This window comes from Salmo salar, chromosome 16 (assembly GCF_965601325.2).
Source record: "Salmo salar chromosome 16, fSalSal1, whole genome shotgun sequence".
NCBI classification, from domain to species: domain Eukaryota; kingdom Metazoa; phylum Chordata; class Actinopteri; order Salmoniformes; family Salmonidae; genus Salmo; species Salmo salar.
Window position 1 is genome coordinate 40,915,907 of NC_138306.1, and position 25,131 is coordinate 40,941,037.

The following is a 25,131-nucleotide window of genomic DNA, read 5'->3' on the forward strand; positions in this document are numbered from 1 at the left end:
TATGATGGCATTATTCTATGTTCTGACCAGATTAAGGGCATTATTCTATGTTCTGACCGGATATGATGGCATTATTCTATGTTCTGACGTCATTATTCTATGTTCTGACCAGATATTATGGCATTATTCTATGTTCTGACCAGATATGATGGCATTATTCTATGTTCTGACCAGATTAAGGGCATTATTCTATGTTCTGACCGGATGTGATGGCATTATTCTATGTTCTGACCAGATATGATGGCATTATTTTATGTTCTGACTCGATATGATGACATTATTCTATGTTCTGACCCGATGTGATGGCATTATTTTATGTTCTGACTCGATGTGATGACATTATTCTATGTTCTGACCCGATGTGATGGCATCATTTTATGTTCTGACTCGATGTGATGGCATTATTCTATGTTCTGACCCGATGTGATGGCATTATTTTATGTTCTGACTCGATGTGATGGCATTATTCTATGTTCTGACCCGATGTGATGGCATTATTCTATGTTCTGACCCGATGTGATGGCATTATTCTATGTTCTGACCCGATGTGATGGCATTATTCTATGTTCTGACCCGATGTGATGGCATTATTTTATGTTCTGACTCGATATGATGACATTATTCTATGTTCTGACCCGATGTGATGACATTATTTTATGTTCTGACTCGATGTGATGGCATTATTCTATGTTCTGACCCGATGTGATGGCATTATTTTATGTTCTGACTCGATGTGATGGCATTATTCTATGTTCTGACCCGATGTGATGGCATTATTCTATGTTCTGACCCGATGTGATGGCATTATTCTATGTTCTGACCCGATGTGATGGCATTATTCTATGTTCTGACCCGATGTGATGGCATTATTCTATGTTCTGACCCGATGTGATGGCATTATTCTATGTTCTGACCCGATGTGATGGCATTATTCTATGTTCTGACCCGATATGATGGCATTATTCTATGTTCTGACCCGATGTGATGGCATTATTCTATGTTCTGACCCGATGTGATGGCATTATTCTATGTTCTGACCCGATATGATGGCATTATTCTATGATCTGACCAGATATGATGGCATTATTCTATGTTCTGACCAGATATGATGGCATTATTCTATGTTCTGACCCGATGTGATGGCATTATTCTATGTTCTGACCCGATATGATGGCATTATTCTATGATCTGACCAGATATGATGGCATTATTCTATGTTCTGACCGGATGTGATGGCATTATTCTATGTTCTGACCGGATATGATGGCATTATTCTATGTTCTGACCGGATGTGATGGCATTATTCTATTATCTGACCCGATATGATGGCATTATTCTATGTTCTGACCGGATGTGATGGCATTATTCTATTATCTGACCCGATATGATGGCATTATTCTATGTTCTGACCGGATATGATGGCATTATTCTATGTTCTGACCAGATATGATGGCATTATTCTATGATCTGACCAGATATGATGGCATTATTCTATGTTCTGACCCGATGTGGTGGCATTATTCTATGTTCTGACCAGATATGATGGCATTATTCTATGTTCTGACCAGATTAAGGGCATTATTCTATGTTCTGACCGGATATGATGGCATTATTCTAGGTTCTGACGTCATTATTCTATGTTCTGACCAGATATGATGGCATTATTCTATGTTCTGACCAGATTAAGGGCATTATTCTATGTTCTGACCGGATATGATGGCATTATTCTATGTTCTGACGTCATTATTCTATGTTCTGACCAGATATTATGGCATTATTCTATGTTCTGACCAGATATGATGGCATTATTCTATGTTCTGACCAGATATGATGGCATTATTCTATGATCTGACCAGATATGATGGCATTATTCTATGTTCTGACCAGATATGATGGCATTATTCTATGTTCTGACCAGATATGATGGCATTATTCTATGTTCTGACCAGATATGATGGCATTATTCTATGTTCTGACCAGATTAAGGGCATTATTCTATGTTCTGACCGGATATGATGGCATTATTCTAGGTTCTGACGTCATTATTCTATGTTCTGACCGGATTTGATGGCATTATTTTATAATCTGGCCGGATATGATGGCATTATTCTATGTTCTGACCGGATGTGATGGCATTATTCTATGTTCTGACCCGATATGATGGCATTATTCTATGTTCTGACCGGATATGATGGCATTATTCTGTGTTCTGACCCGATATGATGGCATTATTCTATGTTCTGACCAGATTAATGGCATTATTCTATGTTCTGACCGGATATGATGGCATTATTCTAGGTTCTGACGTCATTATTCTATGTTCTGACCAGATTAATGGCATTATTCTATGTTCTGACCGGATATGATGGCATTATTCTAGGTTCTGACGTCATTATTCTATGTTCTGACCGGATTTGATGGCATTATTTTATGATCTGACCGGATATGATGGCACTATTTTATGATCTGACCGGATGTGATGGCATTATTCTATGTTCTGACCGGATGTGATGGCATTATTCTATGTTCTGACCCGATATGATGACATTATTCTATGTTCTGACCCGATATGATGGCATTATTTTATGTTCTGACCCGATATGATGACATTATTCTATGTTCTGACCGGATGTGATGGCATTATTCTATGATCTGACCAGATATGATGGCATTATTCTATGTTCTGACCAGATATGATGGCATTATTCTATGTTCTGACCAGATATGATGGCATTATTCTATGTTCTGACCAGATTAAGGGCATTATTCTATGTTCTGACCGGATATGATGGCATTATTCTAGGTTCTGACGTCATTATTCTATGTTCTGACCGGATTTGATGGCATTATTTTATGATCTGGCCGGATATGATGGCATTATTCTATGTTCTGACCGGATGTGATGGCATTATTCTATGTTCTGACCCGATATGATGGCATTCTATGTTCTGACCGGATATGATGGCATTATTCTATGTTCTGACCAGATATGATGGCATTATTCTATGTTCTGACCAGATATGATGGCATTATTCTATGATCTGACCAGATATGATGGCATTATTCTATGTTCTGACCGGATATGATGGCATTATTCTGTGTTCTGACCCGATATGATGGCATTATTCTATGATCTGACCAGATATGATGGCATTATTCTATGTTCTGACCGGATATGATGGCATTATTCTATGTTCTGACGTCATTATTCTATGTTCTGACCAGATATTATGGCATTATTCTATGTTCTGACCAGATATGATGGCATTATTCTATGTTCTGACCGGATATGATGGCATTATTCTAGGTTCTGACGTCATTATTCTATGTTCTGACCAGATATGATGGCATTATTCTATGTTCTGACCAGATTAAGGGCATTATTCTATGTTCTGACCGGATATGATGGCATTATTCTATGTTCTGACGTCATTATTCTATGTTCTGACCAGATATTATGGCATTATTCTATGTTCTGACCAGATATGATGGCATTATTCTATGTTCTGACCAGATATGATGGCATTATTCTATGATCTGACCAGATATGATGGCATTATTCTATGTTCTGACCAGATATGATGGCATTATTCTATGTTCTGACCAGATATGATGGCATTATTCTATGTTCTGACCAGATATGATGGCATTATTCTATGTTCTGACCAGATTAAGGGCATTATTCTATGTTCTGACCGGATATGATGGCATTATTCTAGGTTCTGACGTGATTATTCTATGTTCTGACCGGATTTGATGGCATTATTTTATAATCTGGCCGGATATGATGGCATTATTCTATGTTCTGACCGGATGTGATGGCATTATTCTATGTTCTGACCCGATATGATGGCATTATTCTATGTTCTGACCGGATATGATGGCATTATTCTGTGTTCTGACCCGATATGATGGCATTATTCTATGTTCTGACCAGATTAATGGCATTATTCTATGTTCTGACCGGATATGATGGCATTATTCTAGGTTCTGACGTCATTATTCTATGTTCTGACCAGATTAATGGCATTATTCTATGTTCTGACCGGATATGATGGCATTATTCTAGGTTCTGACGTCATTATTCTATGTTCTGACCGGATTTGATGGCATTATTTTATGATCTGACCGGATATGATGGCACTATTTTATGATCTGACCCGATGTGATGGCACTATTTTATGATCTGACCGGATGTGATGGCATTATTCTATGTTCTGACCCGATATGATGGCATTATTCTATGTTCTGACCCGATGTGATGGCACTATTTTATGATCTGACCGGATGTGATGGCATTATTCTATGTTCTGACCGGATGTGATGGCATTATTCTATGTTCTGACCCGATATGATGACATTATTCTATGTTCTGACCCGATATGATGGCATTATTTTATGTTCTGACCCGATATGATGACATTATTCTATGTTCTGACCGGATGTGATGGCATTATTCTATGATCTGACCAGATATGATGGCATTATTCTATGTTCTGACCAGATATGATGGCATTATTCTATGTTCTGACCAGATATGATGGCATTATTCTATGTTCTGACCAGATTAAGGGCATTATTCTATGTTCTGACCGGATATGATGGCATTATTCTAGGTTCTGACGTCATTATTCTATGTTCTGACCGGATTTGATGGCATTATTTTATGATCTGGCCGGATATGATGGCATTATTCTATGTTCTGACCGGATGTGATGGCATTATTCTATGTTCTGACCCGATATGATGGCATTCTATGTTCTGACCGGATATGATGGCATTATTCTATGTTCTGACCAGATATGATGGCATTATTCTATGTTCTGACCAGATATGATGGCATTATTCTATGATCTGACCAGATATGATGGCATTATTCTATGTTCTGACCGGATATGATGGCATTATTCTGTGTTCTGACCCGATATGATGGCATTATTCTATGTTCTGACCAGATATGATGGCATTATTCTATGATCTGACCAGATATGATGGCATTATTCTATGTTCTGACCGGATATGATGGCATTATTCTGTGTTCTGACCCGATATGATGGCATTATTCTATGATCTGACCAGATATGATGGCATTATTCTATGTTCTGACCGGATATGATGGCATTATTCTATGTTCTGACGTCATTATTCTATGTTCTGACCAGATATTATGGCATTATTCTATGTTCTGACCAGATATGATGGCATTATTCTATGTTCTGACCGGATATGATGGCATTATTCTAGGTTCTGACGTCATTATTCTATGTTCTGACCAGATATGATGGCATTATTCTATGTTCTGACCAGATTAAGGGCATTATTCTATGTTCTGACCGGATATGATGGCATTATTCTATGTTCTGACGTCATTATTCTATGTTCTGACCAGATATTATGGCATTATTCTATGTTCTGACCAGATATGATGGCATTATTCTATGTTCTGACCAGATATGATGGCATTATTCTATGATCTGACCAGATATGATGGCATTATTCTATGTTCTGACCAGATATGATGGCATTATTCTATGTTCTGACCAGATATGATGGCATTATTCTATGTTCTGACCAGATATGATGGCATTATTCTATGTTCTGACCAGATTAAGGGCATTATTCTATGTTCTGACCGGATATGATGGCATTATTCTAGGTTCTGACGTCATTATTCTATGTTCTGACCGGATTTGATGGCATTATTTTATAATCTGGCCGGATATGATGGCATTATTCTATGTTCTGACCGGATGTGATGGCATTATTCTATGTTCTGACCCGATATGATGGCATTATTCTATGTTCTGACCGGATATGATGGCATTATTCTGTGTTCTGACCCGATATGATGGCATTATTCTATGTTCTGACCAGATTAATGGCATTATTCTATGTTCTGACCGGATATGATGGCATTATTCTAGGTTCTGACGTCATTATTCTATGTTCTGACCAGATTAATGGCATTATTCTATGTTCTGACCGGATATGATGGCATTATTCTAGGTTCTGACGTCATTATTCTATGTTCTGACCGGATTTGATGGCATTATTTTATGATCTGACCGGATATGATGGCACTATTTTATGATCTGACCGGATGTGATGGCATTATTCTATGTTCTGACCGGATGTGATGGCATTATTCTATGTTCTGACCCGATATGATGACATTATTCTATGTTCTGACCCGATATGATGGCATTATTTTATGTTCTGACCCGATATGATGACATTATTCTATGTTCTGACCGGATGTGATGGCATTATTCTATGATCTGACCAGATATGATGGCATTATTCTATGTTCTGACCAGATATGATGGCATTATTCTATGTTCTGACCAGATATGATGGCATTATTCTATGTTCTGACCAGATTAAGGGCATTATTGTATGTTCTGACCGGATATGATGGCATTATTCTATGTTCTGACCGGATATGATGGCATTATTCTATGTTCTGACCGGATATGATGGCATTATTCTAGGTTCTGACGTCATTATTCTATGTTCTGACCGGATTTGATGGCATTATTTTATGATCTGGCCGGATATGATGGCATTATTCTATGTTCTGACCGGATGTGATGGCATTATTCTATGTTCTGACCCGATATGATGGCATTCTATGTTCTGACCGGATATGATGGCATTATTCTATGTTCTGACCAGATATGATGGCATTATTCTATGTTCTGACCAGATATGATGGCATTATTCTATGATCTGACCAGATATGATGGCATTATTCTATGTTCTGACCGGATATGATGGCATTATTCTGTGTTCTGACCCGATATGATGGCATTATTCTATGTTCTGACCAGATATGATGGCATTATTCTATGATCTGACCAGATATGATGGCATTATTCTATGTTCTGACCGGATATGATGGCATTATTCTGTGTTCTGACCCGATATGATGGCATTATTCTATGATCTGACCAGATATGATGGCATTATTCTATGTTCTGACCGGATATGATGGCATTATTCTGTGTTCTGACCCGATATGATGGCATTATTCTATGTTCTGACCAGATTAATGGCATTATTCTATGTTCTGACCGGATATGATGGCATTATTCTAGGTTCTGACGTCATTATTCTATGTTCTGACCGGATTTGATGGCATTATTTTATGATCTGACCGGATTTGATGGCACTATTTTATGATCTGACCGGATATGATGGCATTATTCTATGTTCTGACCGGATGTGATGGCATTATTCTATGTTCTGACCGGATGTGATGGCATTATTCTATGTTCTGACCCGATATGATGACATTATTCTATGTTCTGACCCGATATGATGGCATTATTTTATGTTCTGACTCGATATGATGACATTATTCTATGTTCTGACCGGATGTGATGGCATTATTCTATGTTCTGACCAGATATGATGGCATTATTCTATGTTCTGACCCGATATGATGGCATTATTCTATGTTCTGACCCGATGTGATGGCATTATTCTATGTTCTGACCGGATATTATGGCATTATTCTATGTTCTGACCAGATATGATGGCATTATTCTATGTTCTGACCGGATATGATGGCATTATTCTATGTTCTGGATTGCAGTGTTACAGTGGTTTGTTATCTTCCTCTCCTCCATCCCTCTTGCCTTCCCAGATGGTGGCCATCATCTCGGAGGCAGCCAGCTCCGGCATCTCCCTGCAGGCAGACAAGCGGGTGAAGAACCAGCGTCGGAGGGTCCACATAACCCTAGAGCTGCCCTGGAGTGCAGACAGAGCTATCCAGCAGTTTGGTGAGTCTGGAGACTACCAGGGGTTAAAGGTCAGGGGTCTGTTAAGCTTAAGGTGTCTGCATGCTTCCCAGCCAAAACAGTTCGGAGGAGTTTGAGCATATATTATGACAACATTTAGTGATGTTTTGGACTTTTTTCGTCTGTTTGGGCACAAAACACATTTTCTCGAGGCAAGCCGAAGCCCCTTCGTTGGTGATTGGTCAACAGTAGGGATTCTTCAATTTAGTATTTGTCATTCAATGAGAGACGACTTGTTTTCATGCACATTTTTTTATTGAGAAATAATACTGCACCAAACATCTTAGTTAGATACATTTTGTATTATTTTTATTTAACCTTTAACTAGGCAAGTCAGTTAAGAACAAATTCTTATTTACAATGACGGCCTACCCCGGCCAAACCTGGACAACATTGGGCCAATTGTGCGCCCTGCCCTATGGGACTCCCAATCACAGCCGGATGTGATGCAACCTGGATGTAATATTGGCGACTAAGATCTCCTCTGCAAAAACGTCATAATTCATTACAGATTTCTGGAGTTATCTTAGATGAATTAGAACTATTTTGAGGAAGTGTATATTGGCAACGGCATCTTTAAATGGACAAACATTAATATTGCTTATTTTTTCTAGTTTTTCAAGCAAAGGTCTTTTAAGGGAGTATGTGCGCAAACTCGTTCGGTTCATGGAGTTCGACTAGGCAACAGCCGAACTGAAGCATGCTGACGCCTTTAGGGGTCAGGGTCAGAGTTGGACTCTCCTCAATGCAGGTTACACACACTGTCACACAGACGTCTGTCTTCACACAGTCCACCCTGCTAGAAAGTTACACGCTAGCCTGATAAAATGTCATGACATTAGTATTGGCTGCCTCTTCAAATTGCCTTGCCTAAAGACAGATTTAATCATTTGATGTATATCAAATTAAAATATATTTTGTATTAGGATGCAATACATTCTAATCATTGGAATGAGTCACTTTTATAATGGTGTTGTGAAACTTTACTTGGAGGTGTTGCAGTTTTGTCTGGCTGCAGGGAGAGAGGTGTGTTGGACTAAATTAGAATAATATTATTATTCATCTCCGTTGCCGTCTGCTAGATATAATTTCGCACCCAATAACAACAGTGGAAAAGCGGGCGTGTGCACGCACACATCGTGGGCCGTGAATGAATTGTTTGCAATTAGCTAACTGCCTGTAATTCCTTCCTGTTAGCCGCGCTCCCTTGGGGAGCTGAACTCACTGCATGGGTCGGCATGTGTGGGCCTGATTGACAGACACTGTTTACACTCACAACAGCAAAACACGCACACACACACATTTAGGTGGCCTAGGATTTCCACTTTAAGATCCAAGTTAGAACTTGGAACTTGAATGACGGGTTTAGATATGGTACGATTGTTCCAGGAAAAAGATGTGGTGAGTGGAAACTTGGACCCATTCTGAAATGGACCTGGGGCTTTCACACCCAGATTCAATATGCATCCATTTATTTAAAAAAATATAGAGACCTGTTCCACATAGACCTGGTCGGATCCAGATCCGATCCGAGTGAGGGAAGCAGCAGACCAGAGCTGGTGAAGTGAGAGAGGCGGAGAGTGGCCGTACTGTGAGGGATTGACACAGGGAGGTGGGAGCGAGACACTGCAACCAAGCCGACTCGCACTATAGTAGACTAATAGCTGCCATAGCTAGGTTATTTATCATTGAGTATGATCACATACTACCTATCTTGATTGCATCAAACTGGGAGAAGCTAGTTAAGCTAGCTAGCTGGGCTAACTGAGGCTGCAGTGCATGCGCTTTCTCATCTTACAGTTACAAAGAACAACTCCATTCAGAATATTAAATAGCAGCCTACCTGTTTGGCTCTTGGTTGTTGTAGCCTATCCTTCTCCTTTAACTTTTAATTCCATTTTCCATTGATTAGATATCTCCTCACTTTTGCCACACATGGAGTGATGCTCTATGACTGTAACCTATTGCCATTTTGAAAACTCATGATTGGCCAACAGCAAGCTACACGCTTCACTCTCGTGAAAAGCAAGAGCAGCAGCATAAATGATGAAAGGTATCTCTCTCGCTCTCTCTACTGCAGCAGTCACTTTCAGATCTGTACGGGCCCACCTGGACATGTCAGTTAAAATTACACATACCCGAGACCTGTGACAATATTATCAGATCTGACACAGTCCCGTGACGACATAATTTAGAATTCTGCATCCGACCCGCTTGTGTCCCGGGTACAGGTGGATCTGTGAAGACCTCTAGAAGAAACACAGTTCAGAGACGGGTTACCCAGGAAATCCACATTTGCTGACATCATCCTCTGTTCATTGAAATCAATCTACCCCACAAACCAATATCTTATTTTTCTAGCTTTTCCCTCTTGTACACTACTATACTGAACAAAAATATAAATGCAGCATGCAATAATTTCAACGATATTACTGAGTTACAGTTCATATATGGAAACATAATTGAAATAAATTCATTAGGCCCTAATCTATGCATTTCACATGACTGGGCAGAGGCGCAGCCATGGGTGGGCCTGGGAGGGCCAACCCACTGGGGAGCCTGGTCCAGCCAATCAGAATGAGTTTTTCCCCACAAAAGCAGATTATTACAGACATAAATACTCCTCAGTTTCATCAGCTGTCCGGGTGGCTGGTGTCAGACCATCCCGCAAGTGAAGAAGCCGGATGTGGATATCCTGGGCTGGCGTGATTACAAGTGGTCTGCAATTGTGAGGCCAGTTGGACGTACTGCCAAATTCTCTGTAATAACTTTTGAGGCGGCTTATGGTAGAGTAATGAACATTCAATTCTCTGGTAACAGCTCTGGTTGACATTCCTGCAGCGCTGCCTGCATGCCCCTCAAAACTAGAGACATCTGTGGCATTGTGTTGTGTGACAAAACTGCATATTTTAGAGTGGGCTTTTATTGTCCCCAGCACAAGGTGCACCTGTGTAATGATCATGCTGTTTAGTCAGCTTCTTGATATGCGGCACTTGCCAGGTGGATGGATTATCTTGGCAAAGGAGAAATGCTCACTAACAAGGATGTAAACAAATTTGTGCGTATGGAATATTACTGGGATCTTTTATTTCAGCTCATGAAACTTTGGACCAACACTTTACATGTTGCATTTATATTTGTTGAGTATAGTCCCTCAGAGTCTGCCTGTTCTGACTGATCTTCCTCCTCTGTGTGTGTGGTCCTCCAGGTCGTACCCATCGCTCTAACCAGGTGACGGCTCCAGAGTACATCTTCCTCATCTCTGAGCTGGCCGGGGAAAGACGCTTCGCCTCCATTGTGGCCAAGAGACTGGAGAGCCTGGTACGTGCTGTTGCAGCCTCCTTTACTACAGCCTGATCTATCTACTATGGAATCCCAGAACTACATGTGTAATAAATCCTCATTTTATTAGAGTGAAGATTGAACTGCTGAGCTTATTACTTGGGGGCTGTCTTTCTCCCAGTAGTCCGTTTACTTCCCCACCACTGTCCCATTGACCAGATGCTTTCAAGGTCACAAACACCTTTCACACAACATTTCAAACCCAGGAAATTCCTCAGATCCTCATTTGGTCTGAATAATAAGGTTATCAAACATTGGAACGCACCCATGTCTGGGTAGTTATGAGACAGTTTTCCATATTTCATTGTAATCTCTTTACTCCAGTCGTTTATTTTCCTTGTCTCTCCGGAGGGAAGGGGGGGTTCCAGAAAGTGTGTGTTGTCTCTGCCAGGCCTGTGCGGTAATCCAGTCTCAGAATGGGATACGTCATGCCCAGGGCCCAGCTTTTCTTCTTTCCCTCCTTCCCAGCCTCTGACTACCTTTGTTTGGCTCCCTCCAGATCAGCAGTGATCTCATATCTGGCAGAAACATCCCTTTGTTTTTATCTCAGAACGTTCCTTTGTGTGGGCACCAGCTAAAGCAGCTGCTGGCTTCAAGTGGACCTTCAGTCACAATCTGTGCACAACACTCAATGTCTTGGCAGTCATGTCAATTCACTGTCTCTATGCTTTACCTGTCTGCTGCAGTTGAGAAAGTTGTGCGTTTGTAGCTGGTGTGTTATCAGTCCGTGACATAAGGCTGTAAAGCTAACTGTTTGTTCCTGTTTCTGTGTCCAGGGTGCATTGACCCACGGTGACAGGAGAGCCACAGAGTCCAGAGACCTGAGCAAATACAACTTTGAAAACAAGGTCAGGGCTGGCTAGAACTATTACATGCAAGATCATGCTTCCTCTAGTACAGAAGCCCAATTTGGCATTACCTGTGATTGGTTGTGTTGGAGGTTCTGGGGGGAGGGAACCTGTTAGATGACCTGGTTTCCTGACGTGTGTTTCTGCAGTACGGTACCAAGGCTCTGGATAAGATCACCAAAGCCATCCTGGGCCACATCGAGAGCAAGGTGTCCCCTCCCAAAGGTTACCCCGGGGGTGATGCTCTGTTCTTCAGAGGTATGTTGAGTGCATGTAGGAAATTGTCCCAAACATTATGCAAGTCCAAAGCTACATTGAAATAATTGTTGTATTACCCGTTTCAGACATGAAGCATGGCATGATGGACGTGGGTATCTTCTGCAAGGAGCCACGGTTTGGTCTCAGCACTGAGAAAGACTGCAGCATCACCAAGTTCCTCAACAGGATCCTGGGCCTAGAGGTCCACAAGCAGAACTCTCTGTTCCAGTACTTCACCGACAACTTTGACTACCTGATCGAGAAGGACAAGAAGGAGGGCAAATACGACATGGGAATCCTAGGTATGGAGTCCAACACTCACGCTTAAAACATGCCCTTTCCCATAAGTTGTAAAGCTAAATAACTCTCCACACTATTAGAACAAAAGGCTGCATTCTATTGTATGTGACTACTACGCCATACAGTATATACTCCTCCATATATTAAAATAAATCTACCTGCCTACTGCATTTGGCCTTCCTAGAATGTCTTTCTATGAACAGCAGCATGAGGCTGATGGTTTGGGATGGTACCGAGTCTCTGTATAGAGATGCTAGGTATGTCTCCTGACTAGAACTATGTGTCCTGTCCTGTCTGTCAGATCTGGCCCCAGGTAATGATGAAATCTACGAGGAGAAGCAAGAGACCTTCATGACAGTGGGAAACCCCCAGGACGGACAGGTCGTGCTCTACAAGGTACTCCCATGGTACACTGGCACATTATTGTACAATCCAATTATCTCGCTATATTTGACAGCCACCTCATATAGATTTGCATGTTGATCTTTGTTTTGTAACTAAATGAGTGCTGCTGTTTGGGCTGGTTCTCTGGTCTGAAAAATAGATGTAAAGTTTCAATAAGACTAAATATTTTTTTTTAAACACTACCCACCACTGCCGTGAAACAACAAGAAAGCAGTGTTTCCTGCCTACGCAGCCAGAGAGGGTGATATAACGTACTCGACAGATTTATCCTCCACTTTGTTATTCAGTACTCTGACTCCTGGATACAGTTTTTAGTGCTGAGCGATTAAACCAAACTTTCAGGGGGGTTTCAGTTATTAAACAACTAATTGACCAACGTCGGATCACTTGCGTGAATTACATGTAGTTATTTTTTTTGTGTGTCCAACGTGCCGTTTCTCTAGAGAGAAATCAAATCATTTACGGAAGAAATCAAGTACTACATGGGATGCTGGGCTAAAGGGAGTTGTAGTTTTCAGTAAGCAAATAACCTAGTTTAGCACAGAAACATGGTAATGAACTACATTGACCATAATCCATTGCCCGGATCTTTCCTGCTCTGACAGGATTCATTTTTCATTACGTTAGGTTAGATACATACAGACCGCATGAGAGAAGAATGTACACAATGACGAGAGAGATACTTTGAAGAACTAGTCAAATTATTTTGTCAGACAGCTCTGCAGCATACTTGGGCAGGCTAGCCTAGCTAAAAAAGGATGATTGAAGACAGTACAGCACAGGTGTCAAACTCATTGCACGGAGGGCCGAGTGTCTGCGGGTTTTTGCTCCTTACTTGTACTTGATTGATGAATTAAGGTCACTAATTAGTATGGAACTCCCCATACCTGGTTGTCTAGGGCAACCAAAAACCTGCCCTCCATGGAATGAGTTTTACAGCCCTGCAGTGCAGTATGGGAAGCACAGAGATAACGTTAGATGGGCTGGCTGCTACAGGCAGAGATGAGATGATCACTTTTAGGAATTCAAAATGAATTCAAATAAAACTAAGTAAAAATATTTCCTATGTTTTGGTAATTGAATGTTCAATTTCCTTGCTCTGGAATTTCCATAAAAAATCTCCAAAATAATTTGTATGTGACTATTTCATAATGAATAAAAAAATAATTAAATTGTTGATATCAAAAAAAGCTATTCTTTTTTAAGAATTGAACCGACACCGAGCCAACTTCAAAAAGCATGAATCGCTCTGCACAAGCAGGTATATCGAGATTTAAAATGTTGACATTTCATCTGCCTGTGGTTGGCCAGATGGAGGGAGAGTAGCAGAACGCTGAAAAAGTATCATTACTGGTGTCTCCGGCTCCCTGCCTTGCCTGGCCGTCACTGCAGGATAACCTAGAGTGTACATTTTTAACCAACACAGCCAGGACCGGTAAAGCACATGTAGACTCCCAACTCATGCCAACACCCCTGGCTGGCCTCTGAGCCCCTGATACAAAGAGGATACAAAGAGCTGTGTATGTGTGTGTGCCCGCACAGATTTCCGCGTATGTGTTGGGAATGTTGAATCGTGCCCACAGTGGGTATTCGCTGCATAGTGTTCTTCCATAGGGCAGCTATTCTGACCTCTAACCGTTAACCCTTGTCCTCTGCATGTCACCCCTATAGATCAGCGTGGACAGAGGTATGCCCTGGGAGGAGGCCTATGAGAAGGTCCAGAACCTCAACAGTCCTGACGAGGGCTTCTACCTCTCCCACAAGGTGAGTCTAGCTGGCTACCGTAGAGCACAGAGAGACACTCTGCATGTCCCAGCACGCACACAGACGCACCAGGAAGCGTATGATACTGTGAGTACCTGTACCTCCCCAGGGCTCAAGCAGAGCTAGAACAGCTTCCAGACTGGTTATTTCCCAGGGGTGAATGACAGTTCAGAAGGGTCCAGGTGCCTCTGTTCTGTTCTCTGGAGTGTGGCTCTTTCATCGCACATCAAGGGAGTAGGATGAAAGTATACATGTTTTGAACCTGAAGAAGGAGCTTAACTCGGATTTTGTTCAGTATTAATTGTAGTGGCTAGAGTGAACAATATACACAGCCTCTTCCTTCCTGATGTTGAGTTTTCTTAATTATACTGTAGTTAAATTCACTTGGTTCATAATACAATTCAACAATGAAATGAGTCTTCTATAGTCCCACCAGGCAAACACTTCAACACTGCCAGGTTCCCAGTTGAACTCACTATAAATCTTCCGACTCTTTTTTGATTTGATTTATTTGTGGTTTAAAACAATTGTACAGATGGAGTTCAATCGTGGCCAGAGGAAAACACATGAAAGTATTTTACAGAACTTTAAAGACATTTCCATCTCCTATGTGTTCCTCAGTTGCGGGGGAACCACCCATGTGTGCTGCTGGCGGAGCAGGGTCGAGGGAGGAACTTCATCGTCTACAAGCCCAACATCGGCAAGCAGGCCCACCCAGAGAGCCTGGATAACCTGCAGCTACGCTACCACAAGGTATGACTCAGTCTGACACGCACAGACACACACGGACAGAAGTCTGTTGTTTGGCGGAAGGAACCGCTATAGGGTCCACTGACATGCACACAATAGAAGGTTTCCACTCGCATGGCAACAAGATTTGTCTTTGTTGTTTGGCAGGAAATGTTTTATGGTTTTTGTGTGGTGTATGATGCCCTCTAGTGGAATAAACAGTAGTGAAACAGGAAGAACAGTCCTGCGTATTGTCTAAGGTTCGATATAAAAACCAGCACTCAACACTTTAACATAAGACTTGTGTGTTGTGTTCCCATCCTAGGTGACTCCAGACCAAGCCAAAGACAGCTGGGAGAGCCAGTTCAACTTCTCCTTTGGGAAATGTAGCCATGCTAACTGGAACGGGAAGTGTAAGAAGATTGAGGAGGGTCAGGAGTGTCTGCAGGGAATGCGTCTGCGCCAGTACCACATGCTGTGTGGTGCGCTACTGCGCGTCTGGAAGTATGTGGCCGACGTGGTCTCTGACATCACCTGCTCCAGCATCCTTCAGATCGTACGCCTCAAAACCAAAAATAGTAACAAGCAAGTCGGTGAGTACTAAACAACTCCATACAACCCACACACACACCATCACCAAAGTGTGGTTCTGTGAAAGGGAATCAGAGGGAATGTCTTGAAAAATGGGTTTTTCGGTTGCCAAAATCAAACGCCACAACAGCATTATGCTCCAACCAACTGAGCCAAATTATCGACTTGTATAAACAAATGTTAACATAATACTCTCGTGGCCTCCCGAGTGGTGCAGTGGTCTAAGGCACTGCATTGCAGTGCTAGTTGTGGGGCCCATTGTGGGACCCATGGGGCGGCGCACAATTGGCCCAGCGTCGTCCGGGTTAGGGGAGGGTTTGGCCGGCAGGGATGTCCTTGTCCCATCGCGCACTAGCGACTCCTGTGGCAGGCCAGGCGCAGTGCACGCTGACACAGTTGCCAGGTAGGTGTACAGTGTTTCCTCCGACACATTGGTGCGGCTGGCTTCCGGGTTAAGTGGGCATTGTGTCAAGAAGCAGTGCGGCTTGGTTGGGTTGTGTTTCAGAGGACGCATGGCTCCCGACCTTTTCCTCTCCAGAGTCCGTACCGGAGTTGCAGCGATGAGACAAGACTGTAACTACCAATTGGATACCATGAAATTGGGAGAAAATGGGGTAAAATAAAACATAAACCCTCTCTTTCTCCCCTAGGTATCAAGATCCCAGAGAACTGTGTGGCCCGAGTGCGGCAGGAACTTCTCAAAATGGACGAGGAGGTGAAGAGAAGGCGCAAGGAGAAGGAGCAGCAGCGCGCCCAGGAGCAGCGGCTAGCCGAGGAGCGGCAGCTTCAGAACCAACATCTGCTGGCCAAGCTTTACAGCCAGAGACAGACCCTGAACCACAGCTTCAAGAACCAGAACTTGTCGCAGAGCCTCAGCCAGGGCCTCAAGACCCAGCGCCTGAGCCTGGCCCAGGCCAATCCTCTACAGGTCACGCCTCTACTCCAGCCCAAACTTTCACAGCTCAAACCCCAGCTCGGTCCAGTCAACAAGCTCCCCAGCATGGCCAGCCCCACCTCCCACTTCTCCAATTTCCCCCACCACTTCCCCTCCCTGCCCCTCCTGCAGCCCGACCCCTCCTCCTCCTCCAAGCCCCCTCGGACCGGGGAGGAGGTCTTAGACCTGACGGTGAGCCCCTCTCCCTCCCCAGACAGCAAAGAGAAAGGCCTGGTCCTCGACTGCCTGACCAGAGACGGCTTTGGCCTGGACTCTCTGATATTGCTGAGTGAGCTCGCCGCCCAGAACACTGCACACAAACTGCAGCAACCTTTACAGCCACTGCCACCACTGACAAAGCCACAGCAGCTACAGTCGCCACAGCAGCTACAGTCGCCACAGCAGATACAAACACAGCTACAGTCGCCACAGCAGATACAAACACAGCTACAGTCGCCACAGCAGATACAAACACAGCTACAGTCGCCACAGCAGATACAAACACAACTACAGTCGCCACAGCAGATACAAACACAACTACAGTCGCCACAGCAGATACAAACACAACTACAGTCGCCACAGCAGATACAAACACAGCTACAGTCGCCACAGCAGATACAAACACAACTACAGTCGCCACAGCAGATACAAACACAGCTACAGTCGCCACAGCAGATACTAACACAGCTACAGTCGCCACAGCAGATACAAACACAGCAACGGTTGGACATTCCGACTCTAATCAACAGCGACCACCAGGACTACTATGACATCCTCAAACTGCTGGAAGATCCAGACCATCTGCCTTACTCTCTGTCTAGCCAGACAACTACTAACCCCTCCTCTTCCTCCAACACAGTGGCTCAAGTCTCGTCCGGCCTCTTCTCTTCCCCCTCTACCCCCCCCTCCTCCTCTCTCTTCTCTTCTTCGGTCCTGGCCCCCTCAGAACAGCAGCCACTCCCTCTGGCCAACGGCCACTGCAGCACGGACGCCCTCATCAATGTGCGCGAAGTGCTGGACAACATGCTGCGGACCAGCGCAGACCGGCAGACGGTTATCCATTACCGGCTGCCTGAATGGGACTCTGTGTAACCACATCATCAGTGTGGCTGTCTGAATGGGACTCTGTGTAACCACCTTGTCAGTGTGGCTGTCTGAATGGGACTCTGTGTAACCACCTTGTCAGTGTGGCTGTCTGAATGGGACTCTGTGTAACCACCTTGTCAGTGTGGCTGTCTGAATGGGACTCTGTGTAACCACCTTGTCAGTGTGGCTGTCTGAATGGGACTCTGTGTAACCACCTTGTCAGTGTGGCTGTCTGAATGGGACTCTGTGTAACCACCTTGTCAGTGTGGCTGTCTGAATGGGACTCTGTGTAACCACCTTGTCAGTGTGGCTGTCTGAATGGGACTCTGTGTAACCACCTTGTCAGTGTGGCTGTCTGAATGGGACTCTGTGTAACCACCTTGTCAGTGTGGCTGTCTGAATGGGACTCTGTGTAACCACCTTGTCAGTGTGGCTGTCTGAATGGGACTCTGTGTAACCACCTTGTCAGTGTGGCTGTCTGTGTCCTCTAGCTGCTGAGTATGAACGCACGCCTCATCCCCTCTCCCCTCAGGGCCTAGTCACATCACTGCCTGTCCTGTGCTCTTCTCCTCCTTAACCCTCCCAGGCACTGGATCCACAGGCCAGGGTCACTTTCACTAGACCAAATGTGTGGTCCCGTTCAGAGATGGTAAACATACGACCCAGGTGGAACTGGCCGGGTCCCTTCGCTGAGAGAGAGAGAGCAAATGGTCTCTATACGGCGTTTCTACACCAAGGCTTGACTCAATGAAGAAACACAAATCCAACAGGGTTTGATTATGTTTCTATAACTATCAAAAGCTCATGTGCTTTTAAAAAAATCCAACCTGGTTGCAATTGTTTTTAATTTTTTATTGAGGAAACCTGAATGTAGAAATATTTTTCTAGAACTACAGCTAGTCGCTACTGGTTATGTTGGGTTTCACTGGTAACATCGCTGAATTCAAACTGCCTTTCATGCACATCTGTATGCTTTTCCGCGTTGTCATGTAATTCGCTTCATCGCCATTGCATCGACTTGGTTTGTTAAAACCAAGGGCTCTACTCAAAAACATAAAACTGGAAAAATCGACAATGTTTCAGTTTTGGCTCCTTCTTCTCCCTCGCTCTCTGCTGTTTCTACCATCACTCTCTCTAGTGTCCCGTGTGAAAAAAGAAGGGAAGGGGAAAAGAAAACAGTCAGCCGTTGTAACAGTGCCTTTGGAAACCTACTTAAATGCAGTCTTTGAAACCCATATAGGCCTAATGTATAGATTTGTACTGGAAGCATAGGTATGTTAATTTATTATATTTGTATTTAACTTAACCATCCTCGGCCCTCTGTTGGGTCTTTGCTGGTGGCAGGTGCCAGGGGTCGTCCCCACGAGCCCAGTATGTGTATGTCTGTCTGTGTGTGGACCCTATAGGTGTCCCTTCAGCCCTTCAGCAGGTCTGTTCTGTGTGGAACCTTGCTTTCCCAGGCCATGTTATAGACAGAGAGCAGGGGTTAGATGGGATGGACACTGCTGATGTGATGCAATTGGGTGGATGGTTTAAAATGGTGTCATTTCCTTCTTTTAGTCTACTTACCATTCATCCAACGGTGACTCCTGGGTTGCTTTTGATTTTAAGTTCTCAGGAATGTCTCGGGTGCATTTGTTATTTTGTTTAACTTTCAGACCAACATTGATATGAGTATTTGTTTTGGCTATATATATATATATATATATATATATAAAATATACTAAAACAAATAATAATAAGTATATATAATACATACATACAGTGCCTCTGGAAAGTATACAGACCCCTTGACTTTTTCCACATTTTGTTACGTTACAGCCTTATTCTAAAATGTATTATATTTTTTCCTCATCAATCTACACACACTACCCCATAATGACAAAGCAAAAACTGATTTTAGAGATGTTTGCTAATTTATTAAAAATAAAAAATTAACTCACATTTACATATGTATTCAGACCCTTTACTCAGTACTTTGTTGAAGCACCTTTGGCAACGATTATAGCCTCAAGTCTTCTTGGGTATAACGCTACAAGCTTGACGCACCTGTATTTGGAGAGTTTCTCCCATTCTTCCCTGCAGATCCTCTCAAGCTCTGTCAGGTTGGATGGGGAGTGTTGCTGCAAAGCTATTTTCAGGTCTCCAGAGATGTTCGATCGGGTTCAAGTCCAGGCTCTGGCTGGGCCACTCAAGGACATTTAGAGACTTGTCCCAAAGCCACTCCTAAGGGTCATTGTCCTGTTGGAAGGTGAACCTTCGCCCCCAGTCAGAGCGCTCTGGAGCAGGGTTTCATCAAGCATCTCTCTGTACTTTGCTCCGTTCATCTTTCCCTCAACCCTGACTAGTCTCTCAGTCCCTACCCCTGAAAAACATCCCCACAGCATAATGCTGCCACCACTATGCTTCACCTTAGGGATGGTGCCAGGTTTCCTCCAGAAGTGACGCTTGGCATTCAGGCCAAAGAGTTCAACCTTGGTTTCATCAGACCAGAGAATCTTGTTTCTCATGGTATGAGAGTCTTTAGGTGTTGCAGAGATGGTTGTCCTTCTGGAAGGTTCTCCCATCTCCACAGAGGAACTCTAGAGCTCTGTCAAGAGTGACCATCAGGTTCTTGGTCACCTCCCTGACCAAGGCCCTTCTCCCCCAATTACTCAATTTGGCCCGGGTGGCCAGCAATAGGAAGAGTCTTGTGTTCTTGGGGACCTTCAATGCTGCAGATATTTTTTGGTACCCCCAGATCTGTGCCTCAACACAATCCTGTCTCGGGAGCTCTACGTAAAATTCCTTCGATCTCATGGCTTGGTTTTTTCTCAGACATATACTGTCAACTGTGGGACCTTATATAGACAGATTTTTTCCCTTTACCAAATCATGTCCAATCAATTTAATTTGTCACAGGTGAACTCCAATCAAGTTGTAGAAACATGTCAAGGATGATCAATGGAAACAGGATGCACCTGAGCTCAATTTCGAGTCTCAGCAAAGGGTCTGAGTGTTTATGTAAATAAGTAAAAATAAAAAAAATTCTAAACCTGTTGTCGCTTTGTCATTATGGGTATTGTGTGTAGATTGCTTGGGATTTGTTTTCATTTAATCCGTTTTAGAATAAGGTAACTTAACAAAATGTGTAAAAAGTCAATGGGTCTGAATACTTAACGAAGGCACTGTACATACATACATACATACATACACGTATGTATGAATGTATATATATACATACATACATGACCAAAAGTATGTGGACACCTGCTCGTCAATCATCTCGTTCCAAAATCATGGGATTCTATACACCGATCAGCAACGGGTGTGGCCGAATCCACTTTTGTGTGTGTGTGTATATATACACTACCGTTCAAAAGTTTGGGCTCACTTAGAAATGTCCTTGTTTTCCATGAAAACATACATGAAATTAGTTGCAAAATGAATAGGAAATATAGTCAAGACGATGACAAGTATAAATAATGATTTTTAATTGAAATAATAATTGTGTCCTTCAAACTTTTCTTTTGTTAAAGAATCCTCAATTTGCAGCAATTACAGCCTTGCAGACTTTTGGCATTCTAGACAGAATACCAGCTGACTGCTTCTTCCCTAAATAGTTATTGCATCGTTTGGAGCTGTGTTTTGGGTCATTGTCCTGTTGTAGGAGGAAATTGGCTCCAATTAAGCGCCGTCCACAGGGTATGGCATGGCGTTGCAAAATGGAGTGATGGCCTTCCTTCTTCAGGATCCCTTTTACCCTGTACAAATCTCCCACTTATCTACCACTAAAGCACCCCCAGACCATCACATTGCCTCCACCATCCTTGACAGATGGCACTTCTCCAGCATCTTCATTTTCTCTGCGTCTCACGAATGTTCTTCTTTGTGATCCGAACACCTCAAACTTCGATTCGTCTGTCCAACACTTTTTTTCCAATCTTCCTCTGTCCAGTGTCTGTTCTTTTGCCCATCTTAATCTTTTCTATTTATTGGCCAGTCTGAGATATGGCTTTTTCTTTGCAACTCTGCCTAGAAGACCAGCATCTTGGAGTCGCGTCTTCACTGTTGGCGTTGAGACAGATTTTTTGCGGGTACTATTTAATGAAGCTGGCAGTTGAGGACTTGGGAGGCATCTGTTTCTCAAACTAGACACTCTAATGTACTTGTCCTCTTGCTCAGTTGTGCACCGGGACCTCCCACTCCTCTTTCTATTCTGGTTAGAGCCAGTTTGCGCTGTTCTGAGAAGGGAGTAGTACACAGAGTTGTACGAGATCTTCAGTTTCTTGGCAATTTCTCGCATGGAATAGCCTTTATTTCTCAGAACAAGAATAGACTGACGATTTCAGGAGAAAGTTCTTTGTTTCTGGCCATTTTGAGCTTGTAATCAAACCTACAAATGCTGATGCTCCAGATACTCAACTAGTCTAAAGAAAGCTACTTTTATTGCTTCTTTAATTGCAAAAGGGTTTTCTAATGATCAATTAACCTTTTAAAATGATAAACTTGGATTAGCTAACACAACGTGCCATTGGAACACAGGGGTGATGGTTGCTGATAATGGGCCTCTACGCCAGTGTAGATATTCCATTAAAAATCAGCCGTTTCCAGCTACATTAGTCATTTACAACATTAACAATGTCTGCGCTGTATTTCTGATCAATTTGATATTTTAATGGACAAAAAATGTGCTTTTCTTTAAAAAACAAGGACATTTCTAAGTGACCTCAAACTTTTGAACAGTAGTGTGTGTGTATATATATCTTGTTTCAGAACCTGTAAGATCTGGCTGTGGTTGTGAAATGAATGTATGGTAATTGATTCATGAAAAGCCTGGGTAAGTTCAACTAATCAAAAACAATAAACAAGACATTTTGAATAGCAGATGTTTTAAAAGTCTAAGTACTGTTTACGCTCCACAGCTATAGATATACCTGTGCATGGTAAGAATTGGATTCCTCTTTATTTCTGTTCTACTTGTAGTCTGTAGTTAAAGACCGCTGAAATACTTATGAACTTTGTATAAACATTGTGATGGGATGAAAGCAATGTGCTTTTGATGTTTTTTGTCATCATTATTATGATGATTATTGTTATTTATATTTTAGGGACATTTCGTTTTTAGACTGTTATCCTGATGATCCTTTAGTCAAAGTTTGGTCAGGGACATTTCTAGTTTTCAAGATTACTATAAAAACAAAAAATAAGTCTATTATAACCTGCCACCAAATAATATTGCACTGTTCTGTACGGCTGTACAGGGGTGATCATTTGTTTCTTTTCAGTTCTTTGATCCGATTCTGCTTGTGACTCAAGTAGAATTGTTCCAACTTTTCCATCTTCTGCCAGGGCTTTAGTTTGCAGAGAGATACCAAAGTATTCCACACCCCGGAAGTTACTGGCTATATCTGACCTATTATATCAATCTCAGGAAGAAACCTTAAAGAGATGTATTGGTGGGGAGTTATGAGAAATATTGTTGTTTTCCCTTACAACAGTGGTGAACCTAACAAAAATGCACATTTAGTGCTATTTTATTTCTTCGTTTTGTGCTGCGACTCTTGCTGTTTAAAAAAAAAGAAACGTTTTTTCAATCTTTGATTTTAAGTGTTTATGCCATTTTAGGGCAAAGATCAAATGCTGTTTCTTTTAAGGAACTTTATTGTTTATATGTCTGGACAGTTTTTTAGTCATTTAATACATTTTAATGCTGACAAAGATTTTGAGCAGATTTGCACCTGAATATACTGATATGTGCAATTACTGGTGCAGATCGTTCTCCTTTCCCGACTATCTGACAGATTCACGCTGATCGCAGACATGCAATAGCTCAGGCCCATTTTCTCCTAAGAGATTCTACTTTATACCCATCTCATAGCCCTCTCTTTTCTGCTTCAGATTGTCCCAAACATATATTTTCTCATCAGGCACATTCCAATAAATCCGAACATTTTCACAATCAAACTGTTTGTCCCATGCTTCACCTATGGCCAATGGACTGTGTGGTATAACACTGACATAGAGGTAATATGCATTATCAACCTGTGGAAACGGACAAACACGATTTGAGAAAATGAATTACAATTTTTAAAGGAACTGTTTGACTTTGTTTTAGCTAGCTAGGTCTTTTTATTTTGTCTAAATTTGCACTAAGAATGGCATAATCAAGTTACTGTTGTCTGTTTGTTGTGATTGAGAGTTGCAAGCTTGTTATGTTCCTGACCTTTTGATGGATAGCATTTTTGTATACTGTAACCACCATCCTCCTTGTTTCTCCACCTTCTGCATATAAAAGTATCACATTCAATAATTTATTGCCAACAAAAACTAAACAAAAAACATGCTACTGATTGTATGTATTAAAAAAAAAAAAAAATATTTCTGTAAAAACTGTTCAGCACTTTTATTCTGGGTTGTGCTTTTGTTTTTCTATATATTTATAATTTAGATCGAAATGTATATATTGTAAAAAAAATTGTGCCTTTCGACTAATTCTTTAAAAGGTTTTCTACTCATAAAAGGAAGGAATATATCGAAATGCAATCTTAACTTTGTAAACAAACAACAAATAAAAACTTGAAGATTGTGAAAAATGGTGTCTGACTTTTTCATTGTGAATGAATGCCTTTTGCATTGGGCCTATACTGATGATGCATAATCCATTTGCTGAATTGCTATTGAAAACACACTTCTAAGACAGGTGGTGGTGATCTCATTACTTCTGTATTACATTGATTGAGACCTTTACTGTGCATTTCGGTTAGTAATAGTTTTCTGAAATATGTCAAATGGGCTGTGTGCATTTTAGTAACATTTTGCCATACTCAATGTTTTCCCATATGCAGGCAGAATAGTTTTTTGTACTTTTACCCCTTTTTCTCCCTAATTGTTACTATAGTTAGTCTTGTCCCATCGCTGCAAATCAAATTGTATTTGCCACATGCGCTGAATACAACAGGTGTAGTAGACCTTACAGTGAAAAGCTTACGTGCAATCCCTTAACCAACAATGCACTTTTAAGAAAAATACCTACAAAAAATAAGAAATTAAAGTAACAAATAATTAAATAATAGCGAGGCTATATACAGGG

General features: G+C 42.0%; 1 protein-coding gene across 4 annotated transcripts in view; it reads left to right on the plus strand.

Annotated features, from left to right (window-relative positions):
• The window catches only part of LOC106573581 (protein strawberry notch homolog 2), a 118,814-nt gene extending 94,380 nt beyond the window's left edge, over positions 1-24,434 (plus strand). For all 4 annotated transcript variants that reach the window (XM_014148740.3, XM_014148741.3, XM_045697235.2 and 1 more), the window contains 10 exons: positions 7,649-7,784; positions 11,011-11,123; positions 11,921-11,992; positions 12,142-12,250; positions 12,337-12,552; positions 12,852-12,946; positions 14,627-14,719; positions 15,341-15,472; positions 15,774-16,041; positions 16,690-24,434. In XM_014148740.3, the coding sequence (XP_014004215.1) occupies positions 7,649-7,784; positions 11,011-11,123; positions 11,921-11,992; positions 12,142-12,250; positions 12,337-12,552; positions 12,852-12,946; positions 14,627-14,719; positions 15,341-15,472; positions 15,774-16,041; positions 16,690-18,065 (2,610 nt within the window). In that variant the 3' untranslated portion in view covers positions 18,066-24,434. The remainder of the gene's footprint in view (positions 1-7,648; positions 7,785-11,010; positions 11,124-11,920; positions 11,993-12,141; positions 12,251-12,336; positions 12,553-12,851; positions 12,947-14,626; positions 14,720-15,340; positions 15,473-15,773; positions 16,042-16,689) is intronic.
• Positions 24,435-25,131: the final 697 nt, after the last annotated feature.